The sequence below is a fragment of the Leptodactylus fuscus genome, chromosome 6 (assembly GCF_031893055.1).
Source record: "Leptodactylus fuscus isolate aLepFus1 chromosome 6, aLepFus1.hap2, whole genome shotgun sequence".
Lineage (NCBI taxonomy): Eukaryota > Metazoa > Chordata > Amphibia > Anura > Leptodactylidae > Leptodactylus > Leptodactylus fuscus.
The window spans coordinates 125,139,374-125,155,586 of NC_134270.1; the positions used below are offsets into that span (position 1 = coordinate 125,139,374).

The window sequence follows — 16,213 nt, forward strand, 5'->3', positions numbered from 1 at the left end:
AGAAATTGTTCTTCGCAAGACTCTTTTGAGAGAAGCCTCTGTGATTAGGGAAAGATTAATACAGAGAAATTATCCCAAATGGGCTATAGATAGAGCGTATAGAATAGCCGCCAACAGAAGCAGAAAGGATCTTCTATATAACATGAGAAATAAGGATAGTGTACGATCAAGAATACATTTTACAACTCAGTATAGCTTGGAGTATGAAAAAATCACCAGAATCCTCAGAGATAACCTTCCCATTCTTAATCAGGATACGATACTTAGGGAAATCATGCAGGAAGGATGTGATTTTATCCCGAGAAGAGGTAGAACTCTAGGTAACCGCATATCTCCTAGTCTTCTGAGAGATGAAGACAGTTATAGGGGTACATGGCTTAAAACTTTTGGTTTCTATCGTTGTGGGCAACAACGATGTGGAGTATGTAAATTTGTAGAAACAGGCAACAAATTTGGTAACAATGATGTCAATCAACAATATGAGATAAAAAATTATATTAACTGTTCAACCATTCATATAATTTATTTAATTACCTGTAAACAATGCAATGTTCATTATGTAGGCAGTACTATCAGAAGCCTGAAGATGCGTATATCTGAGCATCTATATAGTATCATGAACACTCATTGTTCCAAAAATACAGGTGTGTCAAAACATTTTAAAGATTTTCACGCTGGAGATATTAGCAATTTTAAATTTATGGGTATAGAAAGAGTTAACAGACCGTTAAGAGGGGGCAATTGGGAACATATATTACGTATACGGGAAGTATATTGGATATGGAAGCTTAATACTCGCTTTCCCAAAGGCATGAATAACAGGAACGATGTGTCATACATTTACAATATTTAATTTTTATTGGACATCTATGCAGTTGGAAAAGATATGCAAGTACCATCGTTGCTGATATTCCTGTTTAGGATTAAGTTTAAGTTTTGTGTAAAAAAAGTAAATATTTATTCTTTGATAGAAGTTAATATCTGTCAATAGATATACACACAAAGAAAAAATCTCTTTTTTACTTACCTGTTCCTTAATGAAATTCTTGTTTTTCCTCCTTTTTTTTTTTTTTCTTTCTACTTGCAGTGTTCGGCTTGTTATTTGTCTAGCCGATGATACTTACATACAGAGATCACAGCATCCTAACAAGAGCATGCGCAGTAACCTCGGTGAACACGAATTCTCCATCTTTAGTATGGGCACAGTGCGTTACTATTTCAGCTTCAAGTATGGGCAAGATGGATTTAAATAGATTACATCAGGAACATACTACAGAACTTTCATGTTGTTCCTTTCTTTCCATCCGAAGGATTCTGGCCCGATGAATATACGGACTACAGAGTGATCAGTAGTCCGTAGTAAACGCATGCGCAGTTAGTAGGATTAACTGTGGACTATCTGATATTCATATGGATGCTATATATTACAACTATCTGTTCTCAGTGCAGGTTTATTGGAAAGGAAATATATGATATATATTGGCGGACATCAGTTTTAATGAATTAATGTTTGATGACTCTCTGCATAAAAAACTTTTTTGATTTTGTTTGTACATTTTTTGGTTTTGTTTTGTTAACAAATTTTATTAATATGAAACCTATGTTTTCTGTATGATTTCTTGTTGTTTTTAATATTTTATTGTTGGGTGTTGTGGGGTTATGGTATGTTTAAATGTTTATGTGTTTTGTTCAGTGCACACAGTGCAGATTGTGATCATCACGTTTTTTTGCAATGGATGTGGGATTTTCAACACCTGATTATATCAACTACAGGTGGTTTCCCATTGATAGTGGTTTAAAAGGCGTGGTAATCTCAATGTTGGTAGTTCAGACTTTGAGAAAGGACGGAAAATCCGAAACGCGTCAGTCTGACGCTATCTGCTTGCAATGTTTGTACCAATTGCGGTTTTTATTATGAGGATGTGAATCAATAAAGAAGGAATTTTCTCCATATTCAACTAACCACCACGGCTTTTGCTGGATCATTTTTATCGTTAACATTGGCATACGTTGCTCCAAGTCGAGGGAGTTTTTCTTCCGGGCATAGCCACATTGAATACACTCTGGTGGGAAGGAATTCAACTGAGATTCAACTATCCGTTGGGCTGAGTATCAAACTCTTTTTTCTTGTTTATTTTTTCATTTATTAAACCAAAACAGGTACACGCCATGATACTGTCCTCTTGCTGAACTCCTAATGTGCTGCTAAACATGCGATCATAGCTTTTGGGATACATTGTAATAATTTAAGTGGGGGTACTTTCCTTCAATGTTTATAAGCCAATCCAGGGGTGCGTTGAAAACACAGGTATAAATCTTTCCGTTAGGCTCCATGCACACGTCTGAGTGAGCCATCTGATGGTCCATTCCATTCCGATGAAAGACAGAACAGATCAGAAGCCTCCATGGATGAAAGTGCATAGACTCGGCCCTAACTGAGATGCACATCGGTTGTGTGCATGGGGTCTTATTCTCTATAGTCTCTGATTCTGGTTTTGGATAACAATTACTGATGCAAGTCACTGACCAAAACACCAAAGTATTGAAAAACATTGATCTAGCAGACTGTACAGTCATTTCTTGTTTGCTTTCAGTCACTGAATATCTATTTTTACCCATAAAGTGTTATAAATGAAAGGTAGAACATTCCTCATTCTCATTCAGTCCCAGCAGATTTGTGAACCTTAGAATAATACTGCCTTATGTCACATGGCTGGGTGCAGTGGTGCTGGCAGTTACTGCTAGGAAAGCTACCGCATATACTGGCATCCTGCCTGCTCTGGTTACCCAGAGATTAGTTATAGAGCCTTGGTCTGATTCTGTGGCACAGATTATGTGCCAGCTCGCACATGGGAGAGGAAGGGCTAATGCGTGACAAGAGTGTGTATATTCAGCTTGAGGCTTTCTTTTTTATGACTGCAGTCTGTGCATAACACCCATTTTATGTGTGTCATCTACATGCTGTGGTGGCATTCCTGCCCCAGAAGACAGTGCTGCCCTGTGTGCCTGCCTACAGACATGTCTTCATCTGCCCTTCAGGTTCTCTGCGCACATGAAGCCGTGTATTTGTACATGTGAGGGCTGTGCCTAAAGCGTTAACACTGCAGGGAACACGTGCTGAACTGTCAGTGAATCAGTTACATGGCCGAGGACACCCGCCGCCTGCCAGTCAAAATACACGCGTGACTGTCTACGCTAATCCAGGCTGAGCTCTGCTGCAGTCAAATAGCAGAACACAGAGCAAAGCTCTCTTATATGGAGGGCTTAACCCATCCTGTATCAGTAACACACTGCGACAGATTAATGACCTGTGTTCTGCCGTGTGCCATGCACGTGTATGACTGTAACACTGTTTACAGATTAAAGATAGCTATGAGATAGATGGATAGATAGATAAATAGATAGATAGATGATATAGATAGATAGATAGATAGATAGATAGATAGATAGATAGATAGGAGATAGATAGATAGATAGATAGATAGATAGATAGATAGATAGATAGATAGATAGAGCTTCCGATAAACCAAGACGCGGCCTGATTTGCAATTGTGCATGTTTTCCAAGTTACCTACTTTGGCAGGGAGACAGTGGTTTTACCTGCAAAACTGTTCAGCCATTACAAACAATTTGAAGACCACGCTGAACAGAATGCCACGTCTCAGCTGCCTACAAACTGTTCTGTGGAGCCTTCTCCTGAGATATAAGACAGATATGAGATAAATATTGATGAGACAGATATGATATTCATATATAGAAGAAAATCTAATGCTGAGAAGCAGAAAATGATGTAATTGGAACGGGAGGACACACACCATGGGTATAGCTGCGGTGAGGGCTGGCGCAGACACAAGCGTGCAGAGGATGTTCTCAGACACGGGCTGTCTGCCTCACATACAAATTAGGACAGCTGCACACAGCCCCTTTGGGAACACTATGTCAGTGTGTAATATTGAGAGCAAGAAATGTGTGGTGGCTTTCTTCCTCACAAGAAGCCTCTGAGTATAGTTCACTATCTTACTCCAATCATCTCAGGTGCCGCATTACCAAGCTGGCATGTTACCCGCTCTTCTGATACACATTGTCAAATGTTCTGGTGCTCACTGCTGGCTATGCAGTACAAAGCCTAGATAACATCTGTCCCTGGGACTATGAAATAAATCTGGACCAGAGAGCTGGTCACTGGAGTGTATGTTTCTATACATCTGGAGCATCCCCGCTTGAGAACTACATCTAGATTCTAACCTAGGAGATATAGAAGCCAGGGTATAGGAGAAATACATATAGAATCCAGGGTATAGGAGAAATACATATAGAATCCAGGATATAGGTTATATTTTGTATAAGTCATTGTGGTGGATTATCCACACTCACACAAACCATGTTTCCATAACAAAGTCCCCATTACAGTATGTTCATACAGTGATAAACGAAGAAGAATTTCAGGCGCACATCTGCCACTGATTCTTTTTCATTCTCCACCATCCACAACTCTCAAATCACAACCCAGCCACGGATAGCCAAATGCCTAAACACTCAATCCACTGCAGAATGGCAAGATCGAGCAGTATTAGTTTTCCTTTGAATACAATGGGAGGCAGAATCAGGGTGGAATCTGCCATTGATTTTTGGGCGGCATATGCCTCAAAATTAGTGTCAGATTCAGTAATAAGATTGGCCCATTACAGTACCAGTAATATTACTTTAATAACAGTTTAGGTCACAAGCGGAAAAACTGAGTTTTGTTGTTTGTTTTTTGAGCCAAAGCCATATTTTTCATCGCTTTTGAAGTCACTCTTAGCTTATAAAGTTGGCACATAAAACTGTAGCAAAATCTGTAACAAAAAACACAGCTTTTCCACATCTTACGTCTTCAACCTAAGGCGACATGCACACAATTGTGTGCGTGTCCTTGAGCTGTGACTAAACGGCGGCGACAGCCCATAGATGACATCCATGTGTCACCTGTGCCTCACTGACTGGCTGCCTCATTGACAGGCTGAAAAATGGACAGTAATAGGACCTGTCCTGAGTTTTGCTTACCGCCCCATACACATGACTGTGATAACACATGGTTGTGAGTATAGGGCCATGGAAATTAATACTAGGCATGAAAAACACATCTAGCACACTGACAATACACAAGGTCGTGTGCATGAGGCCTTCAATGGATCCATGATTCAATAGGTGTTTAAATTTCTTAGGTACCATTTGCATCCCTTCCATTTTGGATCCATTATTTAGACAGAGAAAAAAGCTATGCATGTAGGACTGGAAAGCACCAGATCCATTTTTAGTACATTGAAGTCAATGAATGGACGGTAATCTGCTTGTATCCATCTGCCCATCTGTTTGTGGTAGGATCCATATTTCTGTTCTCATGAATCTGTTAGAAAAGGACTACCAGGGCAAATGTCAATGTAGCAAATGTCCAATAATAGTGGCAGCCTCTTTCCCCATCTCAGTGTCGCCACGTTCCCCCTGCTGTTATCGGGTCTGGCAGGGCTCCTTTTCTTCTCTGGTTTCTGTGTCCATTACTGTAATGACAATGGTTACATAAAAACAGCCCATCCCTATCCTGTTAGATGATAAATGTAGATTATGGGAAAACGCCTTTAACATGTCTGATACATTTCTGGCTAATAGAATTAACTTCCTTTGGGTGAAAAAATATTAGTTGTGTAGTAATCTTGATACCTAAATATGAATGAGTCAATGCTCCATATCCTCTACATAAACATAGAGTTAAATGACAAAACTCAGACTGCCTGCAGCCACCATTAGAGTGGGGGGGAAGGGTGCTTGCCTGCTTGAGGCTGTCCCTAGTGGTGCCCACCCATGTATTATTATTTAATAGGGTATTCCAGGATTGCAATACTGATGATTAGGTCATCAATATCACACTGCTGGGGGTCCAACACCTGGAATCACCACCGATCAGCTGTTTGAAAAGACCAGAGCAGAGGTCTCTTCACTGAACATCAAGCACAGTGTTGTGCATTGCATAGGGGCTGTGCTTGGTAGTCCACAATTGAATGGGGCTGAGTTGCAAACAGGTCACGTGATAATTGTACATGACCTTACTGGGCTGTGAAGTGGAAGCGACATTTCTTGGAGTACCACTGCCACTTCAAGAAGCAGATCTATGGGTGTCCAGGGTATAAGACCCCCACTATAAGATATTGATAACCTATCTTAGGATAGGTTGTCCATATTTAACTCTCAGAAATCCCCTTTATCTCTATGACTATGCAAGAGAAAGGAAGCTCCTTGGCAGAATACTGACGCTCTGACCACAGTATAGATATATTAAAAGAAACCCTAAATATGACATGATAATAAAATGTAGACATTCACTGTCAGGTAATGCTGGTGTTAATCCTATTGAATATGTCTGTTAATTGTAACCACTTACATATTGCTGCTATTTAGTCTCATTTTGATCATAGTACCTTTCCTCAGGTTAGGTCATCAACTGAAGATCTGGGGGGGTCCAACACCTCAATGCTTCTGGATCAGCTGTTTGCAGCAGTACTCCCCTCCATCTCACAGACCGTGTGACCTCCTGTTCATCGGTCCCATAGTAGATTGCAAACTTCATGGTATACTGTAGGTTTCCATGGCTGAGCCTTACATCATCACAAAGCCAAGCATCAGATGGAGTGGTGTGTATATGTGTAAAGCTTCATACACACGACTCAGTATGCTAGCTCTGTTTTCCACTGTGGAACTGGATTATTTTATGGATAGCACACAGATCCATTAGTTTCTATAGCCTCATACACATGCCCATGTATGAGGCCATGATCCTAGGGCAAAATGATACCTGTCTGATTTGCGATTCAGGCTGATGAACTAGAATTGAGATTGTGAGCCAAGGTCCTCTCCAGATCCATCATCAGTATCTGACCTCAGAAATGCTCTTCTAAATGATTGGGCAAAAGTTCGCCCCATACATGTTCCACAATGTTCTAGAAAGTCTTCTCAGAAGAGTGAAAACTTTCAGCCAACTCCATATTCATTTATTTATCTTGACTATATTGGTCATGTAGCAGGAGCTGGGGGGCAATATCGCTGGATTTCTGCCATATACAATGATACATTTTGTGGGGACAATATTCCTGTCCCCTTTTCAGACTTAAAACAGTGAAAAGAATTTTTGCACTAAACTACGATTTGTGCAAAAATTTTCAACTTTTTATGCATTTTGCACCATAAACTTGGCATATAAGGCAAACCTGCTCCATTGTGCTGGGGAAAAGACGCAGTTCACACTCGTTCATGCATGTTTAGTGCATCCTGCTAGGATGCTGACATGTAGTACATATAGAGGTCCCTGGGTCACCCACCCCAGATTCCACCCTCACCTACTGTCTGCCATATTGTATGTCCTTGCAGGCAGGGCCCTGTCTCCCACTATATCAGGGACATGTTAGTCTGTGGTACTTAGTTTTGTATGGTTTACTATGTAGCCCCTCTTCAAATGCACTCAATAGTAACTAATGATAACGTCAGGGCTTTACAGGCATCCCCCAGACCCCCATTAGGTCCCCATTACCCAGCATTAGCTCATGCGTTTACAGAATTCTGCAAAGGTGTGTCTATAAACTGTGCCAGCACTACAGGGTCCAGCCTGACTATGCGCTATATACTGCGGTACCGCACACATCGGTTCCCTTCCCTATAAATCAAGAAAGTTTTCGTGTTTGAAAAAAAACATAGCCCAAAATAACAACCCCCCTCCGCCTCCTCCTCCCCTGACCGCAGAGCGGCCGCGTCTGCGCACTGCGAGCCTGCTGAAGAAAGTGTGTCACTGGGGCACGAGGCTCTCCCAGGGGTCACGTGGTCCTTGCTTCAGTGCAACGTGCCGGGCCCGGGGAGGACAGGCGCTAGTGCGCAGGCGCAGTACTGCGGTGAAGGAAAGCCGGGCTATGGTAAAGCAGAGCGGGAGCTGTGAGGTAGAGCAGTGCAGAGCAGCGGGGCGGACAGATAGGACGTGTGCTGAGCAGCTCTCTGGCGCTTCTACGGACACAGTCTTGACAGCTGCGGCTCTATAAGGAGACTTATACGCTAAGGTGCAGGAGCATCTGGAGCTCGTTTTTTTGCACAGCACTGGACATTTTTAAGGGGCAGTGGCAGCTCTCAGGCTCCCTGACATTGGCACTTGCAGATAGTAGTATTGCAGGTTTGCAGCACTGCAGGGTGCCCTCACTACCAGTATAGAGGAATTTGCAGAGGGCATCGTCAGTCCAGCCCAGGAGCTGACATCCATCATCTGCACATAGTACACATCCAGTGGGGTCGAGGCTGCCTCCTATCACCAATGCAGCAGCTGCTGGCAACATTGGCTACAACCTCTCCATGTAAAAGGAATTACTACAGTGGATCTTTACAGCCAGGGGGTATATAAAGGGCACAGGACCGCAGTGTAATAGGAGAGCAGCTGGGAACCTCAACCATGACCACTCTGGAATGCAGCAACAATACAGGTATGTCCCTACCTGCTCTGCCCAGGGGGCCCTGACATTTTACTGTTTTTATGAAATATTAATATGGAATCCACCATTTTAATTCTAATTAATATATATGGTGGTGGTGGAGAGATAGCAAAAGTTTATGAGCTTTATGGCCTTTGTTATATTGTTATGAGATGCCAATGAGTTCTGTGTTTATTATATTTTTCTGATTATCTAAATAATATATATATATATATATATATATATATATATATATATATATATGCAATATTAAAAATAAATATGTATATATAATTGTGAATTACATTGTGTATCTATGTTACTATATATCTTAACAAGTTTGAATTGGGTCTGGGGTGCCATATGTGTCGGATCTGTAGAATTACAAATGTAAGCAATAATCTTGAAAAGTCGGCTATTGTCCTGTTGTGTATATGTACTCTATCTGTGGGAAAGCATGAATGGGAGGGGATCCTGGCCTGCAGAGCTAGCAGTCACATGGAATGGGTAAAGTAGGTCACCCGTGCTGTGTGTGAGCCAGAGCCTCCCAGTGGCTTCACGTGTTCTCCCGCCCTAGCCATGTGCACAGTGTTTTCATTCCTGCTTCCCCAGTCTGCCCTGTAATTGGACGGCTATGGGCACGCCTTTTCACCCTTTAGATGAGGTAACTGGTTCCCATGGCACTCCCTCTACTGGGACTGGATCCTGGACTCCCTTTAGTCCATTTAACCCCCTGCCTTGTTGAAAGTTGTAAAAGTTGACAACTTTGAGTGAGTGTGTGATTCATTAATCCATACATTTATAATACATACACAAATGTAGCATAGCTAACCCGAACTTCTGCAATTGGTTAAACTGTTGCAACATAATATCGTATTACAGAAGACAACAAAAAGCAATGACAAGTCATAGGAAAAACATTTTTAAATGACTTTCCATTGTTTTTTTTGTTTTTTTGCTGTTCTGTGTTCAGTGTTCATGCTGCAAAAGTTCAGGTTAACTCTGCTACTTCTGTATATATATATATATATATATATATATATATATATATATATCACACACAGAGTGCCTAAAGATCTAGTTTGTTGTGAATTTTTGACTATGGTTCCCGGCATGTGTGGCATGACAAGTGTTGGCGAGAAGTTTTAGAGTCTTAGTACCAGATGTGAGACTTTACACTCCTATTTGTCCACACTGTATTTATATAGTTGACTGTATCTTCCTTTACTAGTCAACCAGAGCAGTTTACCAAGCAATTTGTCGCACAGACAAATTACTCACACTGGCATGTGTAGGGTTACTGATTAATGCACTATTTATGACAATTCACCAGTGGAATGAGCCCAGGCAGTGAAAAGGTTAAATTGTGGTGGGGTGGCATGTGTAGGAGGAGGGAAGTGATGACTTTAGCAGACTCGATTGGCTTCTGGCACGTTTGTGGGCGTGACCGCGAGGTCCATGTGCACTGGGAACACGTGGAGCGTGTGCGTGAGGTTGGAGCGGATGAGTAACCTAAGGTCAGCGACTGAGTGTTCATTACATATGACTGGACGCTCTTTATATAAAGTGCAGAAAGAGGAGCTGAGAGAGGGGAGGTGAAGGATTAGGGAGGGCAGAGTCAGGATGGGACAGGTGACAGATCAAAGGACAAAAATCAAGAATCAACTGCGAGAAGAAATGAGGGCACCTTTATATAAGTTTTTGGAGCTATCCGGCCAAGTTGGGAGTCAAGGGGAAAACAATCTTTGTCTCAGCGGAGGTCAGATGGATGTTATGTCAGCGACACATGCTATATATATATAGGGGAAACCTGAGCAGGAGGCAAGTTGATAGAATAGACTCTTGTTATTATGGCCTTCATCCCATACATCCGTAAACATCACACATGGACACAGTCCGTACAGGATCCCTTTACTGTTCCCCTAATCCTCATCTGATACCTGGAGATTTCATGAGATCAAAGAAACTTCCTGGGCACATGTTGAGGATGATACGGTAGTAGCAGGGAATAAGACGTCAGAGGCGACCTGATAGTGACTTTATGTACAAGTCAGTAACTTGATCAATAGCACAACAGCTGGAGGGTTGATCTCTGAAGGAAGCTATTAAAAGGAGTTCTTTAGTGTCATTGGCAGGGGTAACCAGTGAGTCCTTGGCCTTAAGATGCCTATTAGATGAAATAGATGATGGCTTTTAGGGTGCTAGACATGTATGTTTCAGGCAGTGGAAACTCCCTCGATGTGATCAGTAGGTGCCATCAGCTCTTTATAGTAATGCACGTGACACGACTGGGTGTTCACCTGCTGTGCAGCTCCAGCTGTGTCACCCACACCCTCAGGTGCCTGTTCATGAACATATTCAATAGGGAGTCTCTCATTTCAGCCTTTGCTGAGTTTCCTTCTAAGTTTTAGACCAGGGGACCACAACCTGTAGCTTTCTATCTATTGTGACACTACAACTCTCAGAATGCCCTGAGCTGCAGGGTGTTATAGCATTTTATCAGAGACCACAGTTACTATACTTGAGGTGCAAAATGAATATTCTCTTGAATATAGATATCAGATGAATATATTAGATAGATAGATAGATAGATAGATAGATAGATAGATAGATAGATAATTTAGTATCTTCCACCAGTTTATTGCCTGACACCTGCATTGTCCCTCAGTGGCGGGCTGCGGAGGAATTTTACGTATCACCAGAGCTGATGGACACAGAAAAATGACAATGTCAGTGTAGAAAGTGGTGACTGCTGAGAACTACATTGTCCGCCCATGATTCTGAATATAAATGCCAGCTGTCACCCGAGTTCTTTGGAGAGTGGGTGTAGAAGGGAGTTCCTCCGATATGTTTTCTTCTCTGCATGCATTACCCAAAATGCTAAGCGGTGCCTGCAGTGCAGAGTCTCAGACGCTCCACCTTGTGCCAGACTTTAACTCTTTGTTAGCCATGGTGGTAGTAATCTTGTAGAAAATGTGTGTGCTTCTGATATTGTCCATAACACAGCGATGGACAATCTACGATAGCTTTATTTTTAGGTGCCAGTCACAAGAGGCCAGGGAGAGACACTGTAATGAGACACGTCATAGATTGCAACAAAGCATCTATAAACATGGAAGGCTCGGTTTTGAGAGCCCTAGGAGATTTGGCTCCTGCAATAAGAGGTTTTCTAGATTTAGTTTACTAGAACTGCTATAGGGAGACTTGGTCACATCGGAAGTTTCCGTTGGGGGGGGGGACATGTGTTAGTATATCTGCAGTATACAGTCTAGAGCGTCTCTGCTTTGTAAATTTGTTACTTAGTCCCTCTATTTTTTCTTCTATCCAGGTGGAGTTATAAGTTATGTAGGCTCCAGCGGCTCCTCCCCAAGTCGGACCAGTCCGGTATCTCTATATAGCGAATGCTCAACTGGAAGTCCACTGAATGGAGCCCCTCACTATCCATCCTACCTGCCACCATCACCCTCCCACTCTTACAGTGCCAGCTCTTCTGGCTCAGGTGGGGAGACCTCTCCTCGCTCATCATATGGCCTTGCTTCATCTCCTGGAGGACTCCATGTGGCGCTTGACGATGGCAGCAGGGTATCGCCAAGTAAAACTTCCAGCAATATAACAAGTGAGCGAAACATTCAATACCTGGTGGCATTGTGCATGAGTGAAGTGGTTGCAGTATGCACTATATTTATAGTTTTTCTGATATACATGCTTTCTTCCTGTTACAGAGCTAAATGGAATGGTCTTACTATGTAAAGTGTGTGGGGATGTCGCCTCTGGATTCCATTATGGAGTACACGCCTGTGAGGGTTGCAAGGTGAGTACAAGATGTATAAAGTAGCCATAATAGTAACTAGATGGGGCGGCATTATATAAAATGTAGTATGTATGTCCGTGTATAGGAAATTCTTCAGTTACTGAAAGATGTATTCCTAAATTGTAAAGGATTAATAGCTTCTAGTCACATTTTGGATTCTCGGGGGCAGATTTAGTATTATGGTTACTAGAGATGAGCAAGTAGTATTCTATCGAATACGACTATTTGATCGAATACTCATATCGGTCGAATACCTCACGGGAAAATTCCATTGAATTCAATGCAAAAACCTCCTCGCGCTCCTCGTCCTGCTACTTCCGGAACTTGGAGGATCCAATGTGTCGAACTTTGGTTTCCATGGAAACCGGAACAACATTCCTGTTTTTTCCCATAGACTATAATATTATTCGGTATTCGATCAAATACTACTCACTCATCTCTAGTCGTTAGTATATCCCCTACTATATGATAACAATAGTAGTTAGTATATCCCCCTTAGTATATCCCCTACTATATGCTATGTATAGCTCTGTGTTTATATAGTAGCCAGTAAGTGGTTGCTGGATAGGCCCATGTTATAGGTGAACTCCATCTTATATCATAGTGGATTGTTTCTAGATAAATCCCAGTTGTATGATCCTCGCCACCCATGGTGGAGTTATGTATGGATGTTTTGATTGTTAAGGATCTGTATTTTTTTATGTCCTGGACACACGAGGAATCCTTTAAATAACTGTTTGTGTCCTTTTTAAGGGTTTTTTCCGGCGCAGCATCCAGCAGAATATTCAGTACAAGAAATGTTTAAAGAATGAGACCTGCTCCATTGTGCGAATCAACAGAAATCGATGCCAGCAGTGCCGCTTCCGGAAGTGTCTCGCAGTGGGCATGTCTAGAGATGGTGAGTTCCTTCAAGCCATTCAGTAGTCAGATTGTCCATCATATTGACTTAGTTTTGGCCAGTTAAATAATAACACTCAGTTTCCTTGCTCTACAGCTGTAAGGTTTGGTCGTATCCCCAAAAGAGAGAAGCAGCGGATGTTGGCAGAGATGCACAGTGCAATGAGTCACATTGCTGGGGGCCACTTTGGGAGAAGGAGTCCTGTTCCACTTCAGCCACAACAACTGCGTGCAGCTTCTCCACCCCACATGGGCCCAACTTCCTGTCCTTCACCTCCTTCTATCTCAGAAGCCTATCCTCAGTATCCACAACAGCTGACTCCTCCACGCTCTCCCAGCCCCGACCGTGTCGATGATGTTATTGGTCAGGTGACCCAGGCTCATCGACAGATATTTGTCTATGCTAATGAAAAAATGAGTGGAAAGGCGACATCCTGGGAGAACCCTCACGAGAACCAACTGTCTTCTTGCTGGTCGCAGGATAGTGGAGAACCCAGAGGAAACCGCAGTGTTCACCTGGTAAGATATCACTGTTTCTTACACATTGTTGAATTTTCCAAGATGGATTATTTTAGATGCACTAGGGCACATTAAATATTATTCTGCACCAGTTTTCTGGTGTTTAAAAAAAGTTCAAGACCTCAAGCTTTGTTGCAAATGGTGGCAAGGGGCTGTGCTGAGAGTAGGGCATAGGCGCCTATGATATATGAAGACTGGCTTTGAACTTTGAAAGCACCATAAATCGCCCACATTATTGGTATTGTTACTTCAAAATGTATTGGCATTAATCTACTATAGGCATTTAATTGTCTCTTTCTCTCTCCAGGCGTGTCCTATGAGTGCCCTACCCCGTGGAGGTCCACCTCGCTCTGTGCAGGAGGTTTGGGAGGATTTCTCTCTTAGTTTTACCCCAGCTGTGCGGGAGGTGGTGGAATTTGCACGCCATATTCCTGGCTTTCAGGACTTAACTCAGCAAGATCAAGTCACCCTGCTAAAGGCAGGTACATTTGAGGTGAGTTGTGATGAGAGGCTGTCTTCATTATTCCCAGAACTACTGTCTTGCAGATCAGTCCACTTGCTTCCCCGGTGTCTTATTAAAGCCTCCTCTGTTCCTCTTACAGGTTCTCATGGTACGATTTGCCTCCTTGTTTGATGTGCGGGAACGCTCTTTGCGGTTTCTCAGTGGAGCTACATATTCTTTGCCAGAGCTTCAAGCCATGGGGATGGGTGAACTTCTTAGTTCAATGTTTGACTTCAGTGAAAAGTTGGCTTCTCTTAACCTGAGCCAGGAGGAACTGGGGATCTTCACTGCACTTGTCATTGTTTCTGCAGGTTAGTACTTCCTCTAAGCTGGATCGGAAGTTATAAATGGATCAAATAGATAAAACAAAAGTTCAATCACAAATAAAACAGCAGCTCATGTGAATGCCAAGTTAATACTCTGGGTAATATAGACAGTAAAGAGCATTCAGAGGTGCCAGTATTTTTCCGCTTGGAGCAGTGGTATGGAGAAGTCTGTCCAGCTAGTAGGACACCACCTCTAGACAAGCACACTAGAGTAGCTTACTTATTGTTCATTTCTCTATCTTTCTGAACCACTAATATGTTGTTCTTTATATTGCCACAGATCGATCTGGGATGGAGAACGCTTCATTGGTTGAGCAGCTGCAGGAGACTCTGATACGCGCTCTTCGCTCCCTTATCCTTAAAAACAGTCCAAACGACATTTCCCGTTTCACAAAACTACTGCTGCGGCTGCCAGACTTGCGGACCCTTAACAGCATGCACTCAGAGAAACTGCTGTCATTCCGTGTCGACACACACTGAAGTTAATGGCATCTGCATGGGCGCCAAAATAAAAGCCTTCTCCTGGTTGCATCCTAAACTGCGTCACTTCCTAAGGAGGATCCGGTGACAGCCATAGTACTGAGGGCGAATCGGGTGTTGGCAAACACTCACGGACTATGATGTTAACTTCCCTTGTGACTAATGTTGTCATTGGACAGTCACAAAAATAACCACTGGCATGCCTAGAATGGGGTATGAGGCACTTATGAAATGCAGGACCTGCAGTGCTATGTGTATATTTATACATATATACATGTGTAAATATCTTACTGTCATACAGTGTCAACCATTGTGTAAATATTGGTGTGTATATCAGAAGTTGTGAAAAATATAAATATTTTATGACACCCTTCACCTGTGTGTTGTTGCACCCTCTATCCTTCATACCAGGTGTGTTACAGGAACCTGCAGTATACAGCTCTGTGGTGTAAACCGTTATACTAAACAACGGTGCTTCAAGGGTTCAGGACACGTTATTAAATGTACCTGTCGGATAAGGGGTCGATCATATCCACTCAGAATATATGGATGTGACTGTAAGGTCCAGATGTATAGGAACGCTCTGCACTTTACAGCCTGGTGATACCATGCACTTAGCCACCTGTTCTGCAGTGACCCTTCTGGATCAGTGCTCTGTGTAGGTATACGACACATATATGCAAATTATCTGTGTACATACAGTATACGTTGTATTTATATTTTGTAACTATTTATATCTGAAGTACAAGGTTGATCTGTAAATAAAATGAGTCTAAACAGTCGATCACTTTTCCCCTTCATACCAACAAGGATAAATTGTTTCACACCATTGTTAATGTATATACATATTAGCACAAAGCTGTGGTATTATATGGAACTTCCCAAGACCAGAGGCAGTGGAGGACAAAGAGAGGAGCAACGAGGATATCAGTAATGTTTTGGTTGCTATAAAATTTGGGGGTTCATTGTATATCAGTGGGGCAAAAACTGACTTACTTGCTTTACAACACATTTAATATCTGTTTTAGACATTCCCTAAAACACTCTTAGATTTATTAATACTGCAATGTATTGAGCCAAAGCCAAGAGTGACTTCAAGAGGAATTGGGAATATAAAGGAAACGCTTCTACATCTCCTACATTTATTCATGCCTTAGGTGCAAAAAAGCATAGGGAAATTTGCAACAAAAATGCAGCTTTT

General features: G+C 42.2%; 1 protein-coding gene across 1 annotated transcript; it reads left to right on the forward strand.

Moving 5' to 3' along the window:
- Positions 1-7,918: 7,918 nt before the first annotated feature.
- On the forward strand, positions 7,919-15,802 carry NR1D1 (nuclear receptor subfamily 1 group D member 1). The gene is made up of 8 exons (XM_075277186.1): positions 7,919-8,489; positions 11,806-12,093; positions 12,200-12,288; positions 13,042-13,186; positions 13,283-13,704; positions 14,012-14,197; positions 14,307-14,517; positions 14,813-15,802. Exons 1-8 carry the CDS (start codon positions 8,459-8,461, stop codon positions 15,010-15,012), a joined length of 1,572 nt encoding a protein of 523 aa, XP_075133287.1. The 5' UTR covers positions 7,919-8,458; the 3' UTR covers positions 15,013-15,802.
- The last annotated feature ends 411 nt before the right edge of the window (positions 15,803-16,213 follow it).

Bases quoted from the DNA above. Each gene is read 5' to 3' on its own strand.
- NR1D1 (XM_075277186.1), top strand. From the start codon at position 8,459: ATGACCACTCTGGAATGCAGCAACAATACAG. The intron at 12,289-13,041 runs GTGAGTACAAGA...GTCCTTTTTAAG, and splicing joins ACGCCTGTGAGGGTTGCAAG to GGTTTTTTCCGGCGCAGCAT. The intron at 14,198-14,306 runs GTGAGTTGTGAT...TTCCTCTTACAG, and splicing joins TAAAGGCAGGTACATTTGAG to GTTCTCATGGTACGATTTGC.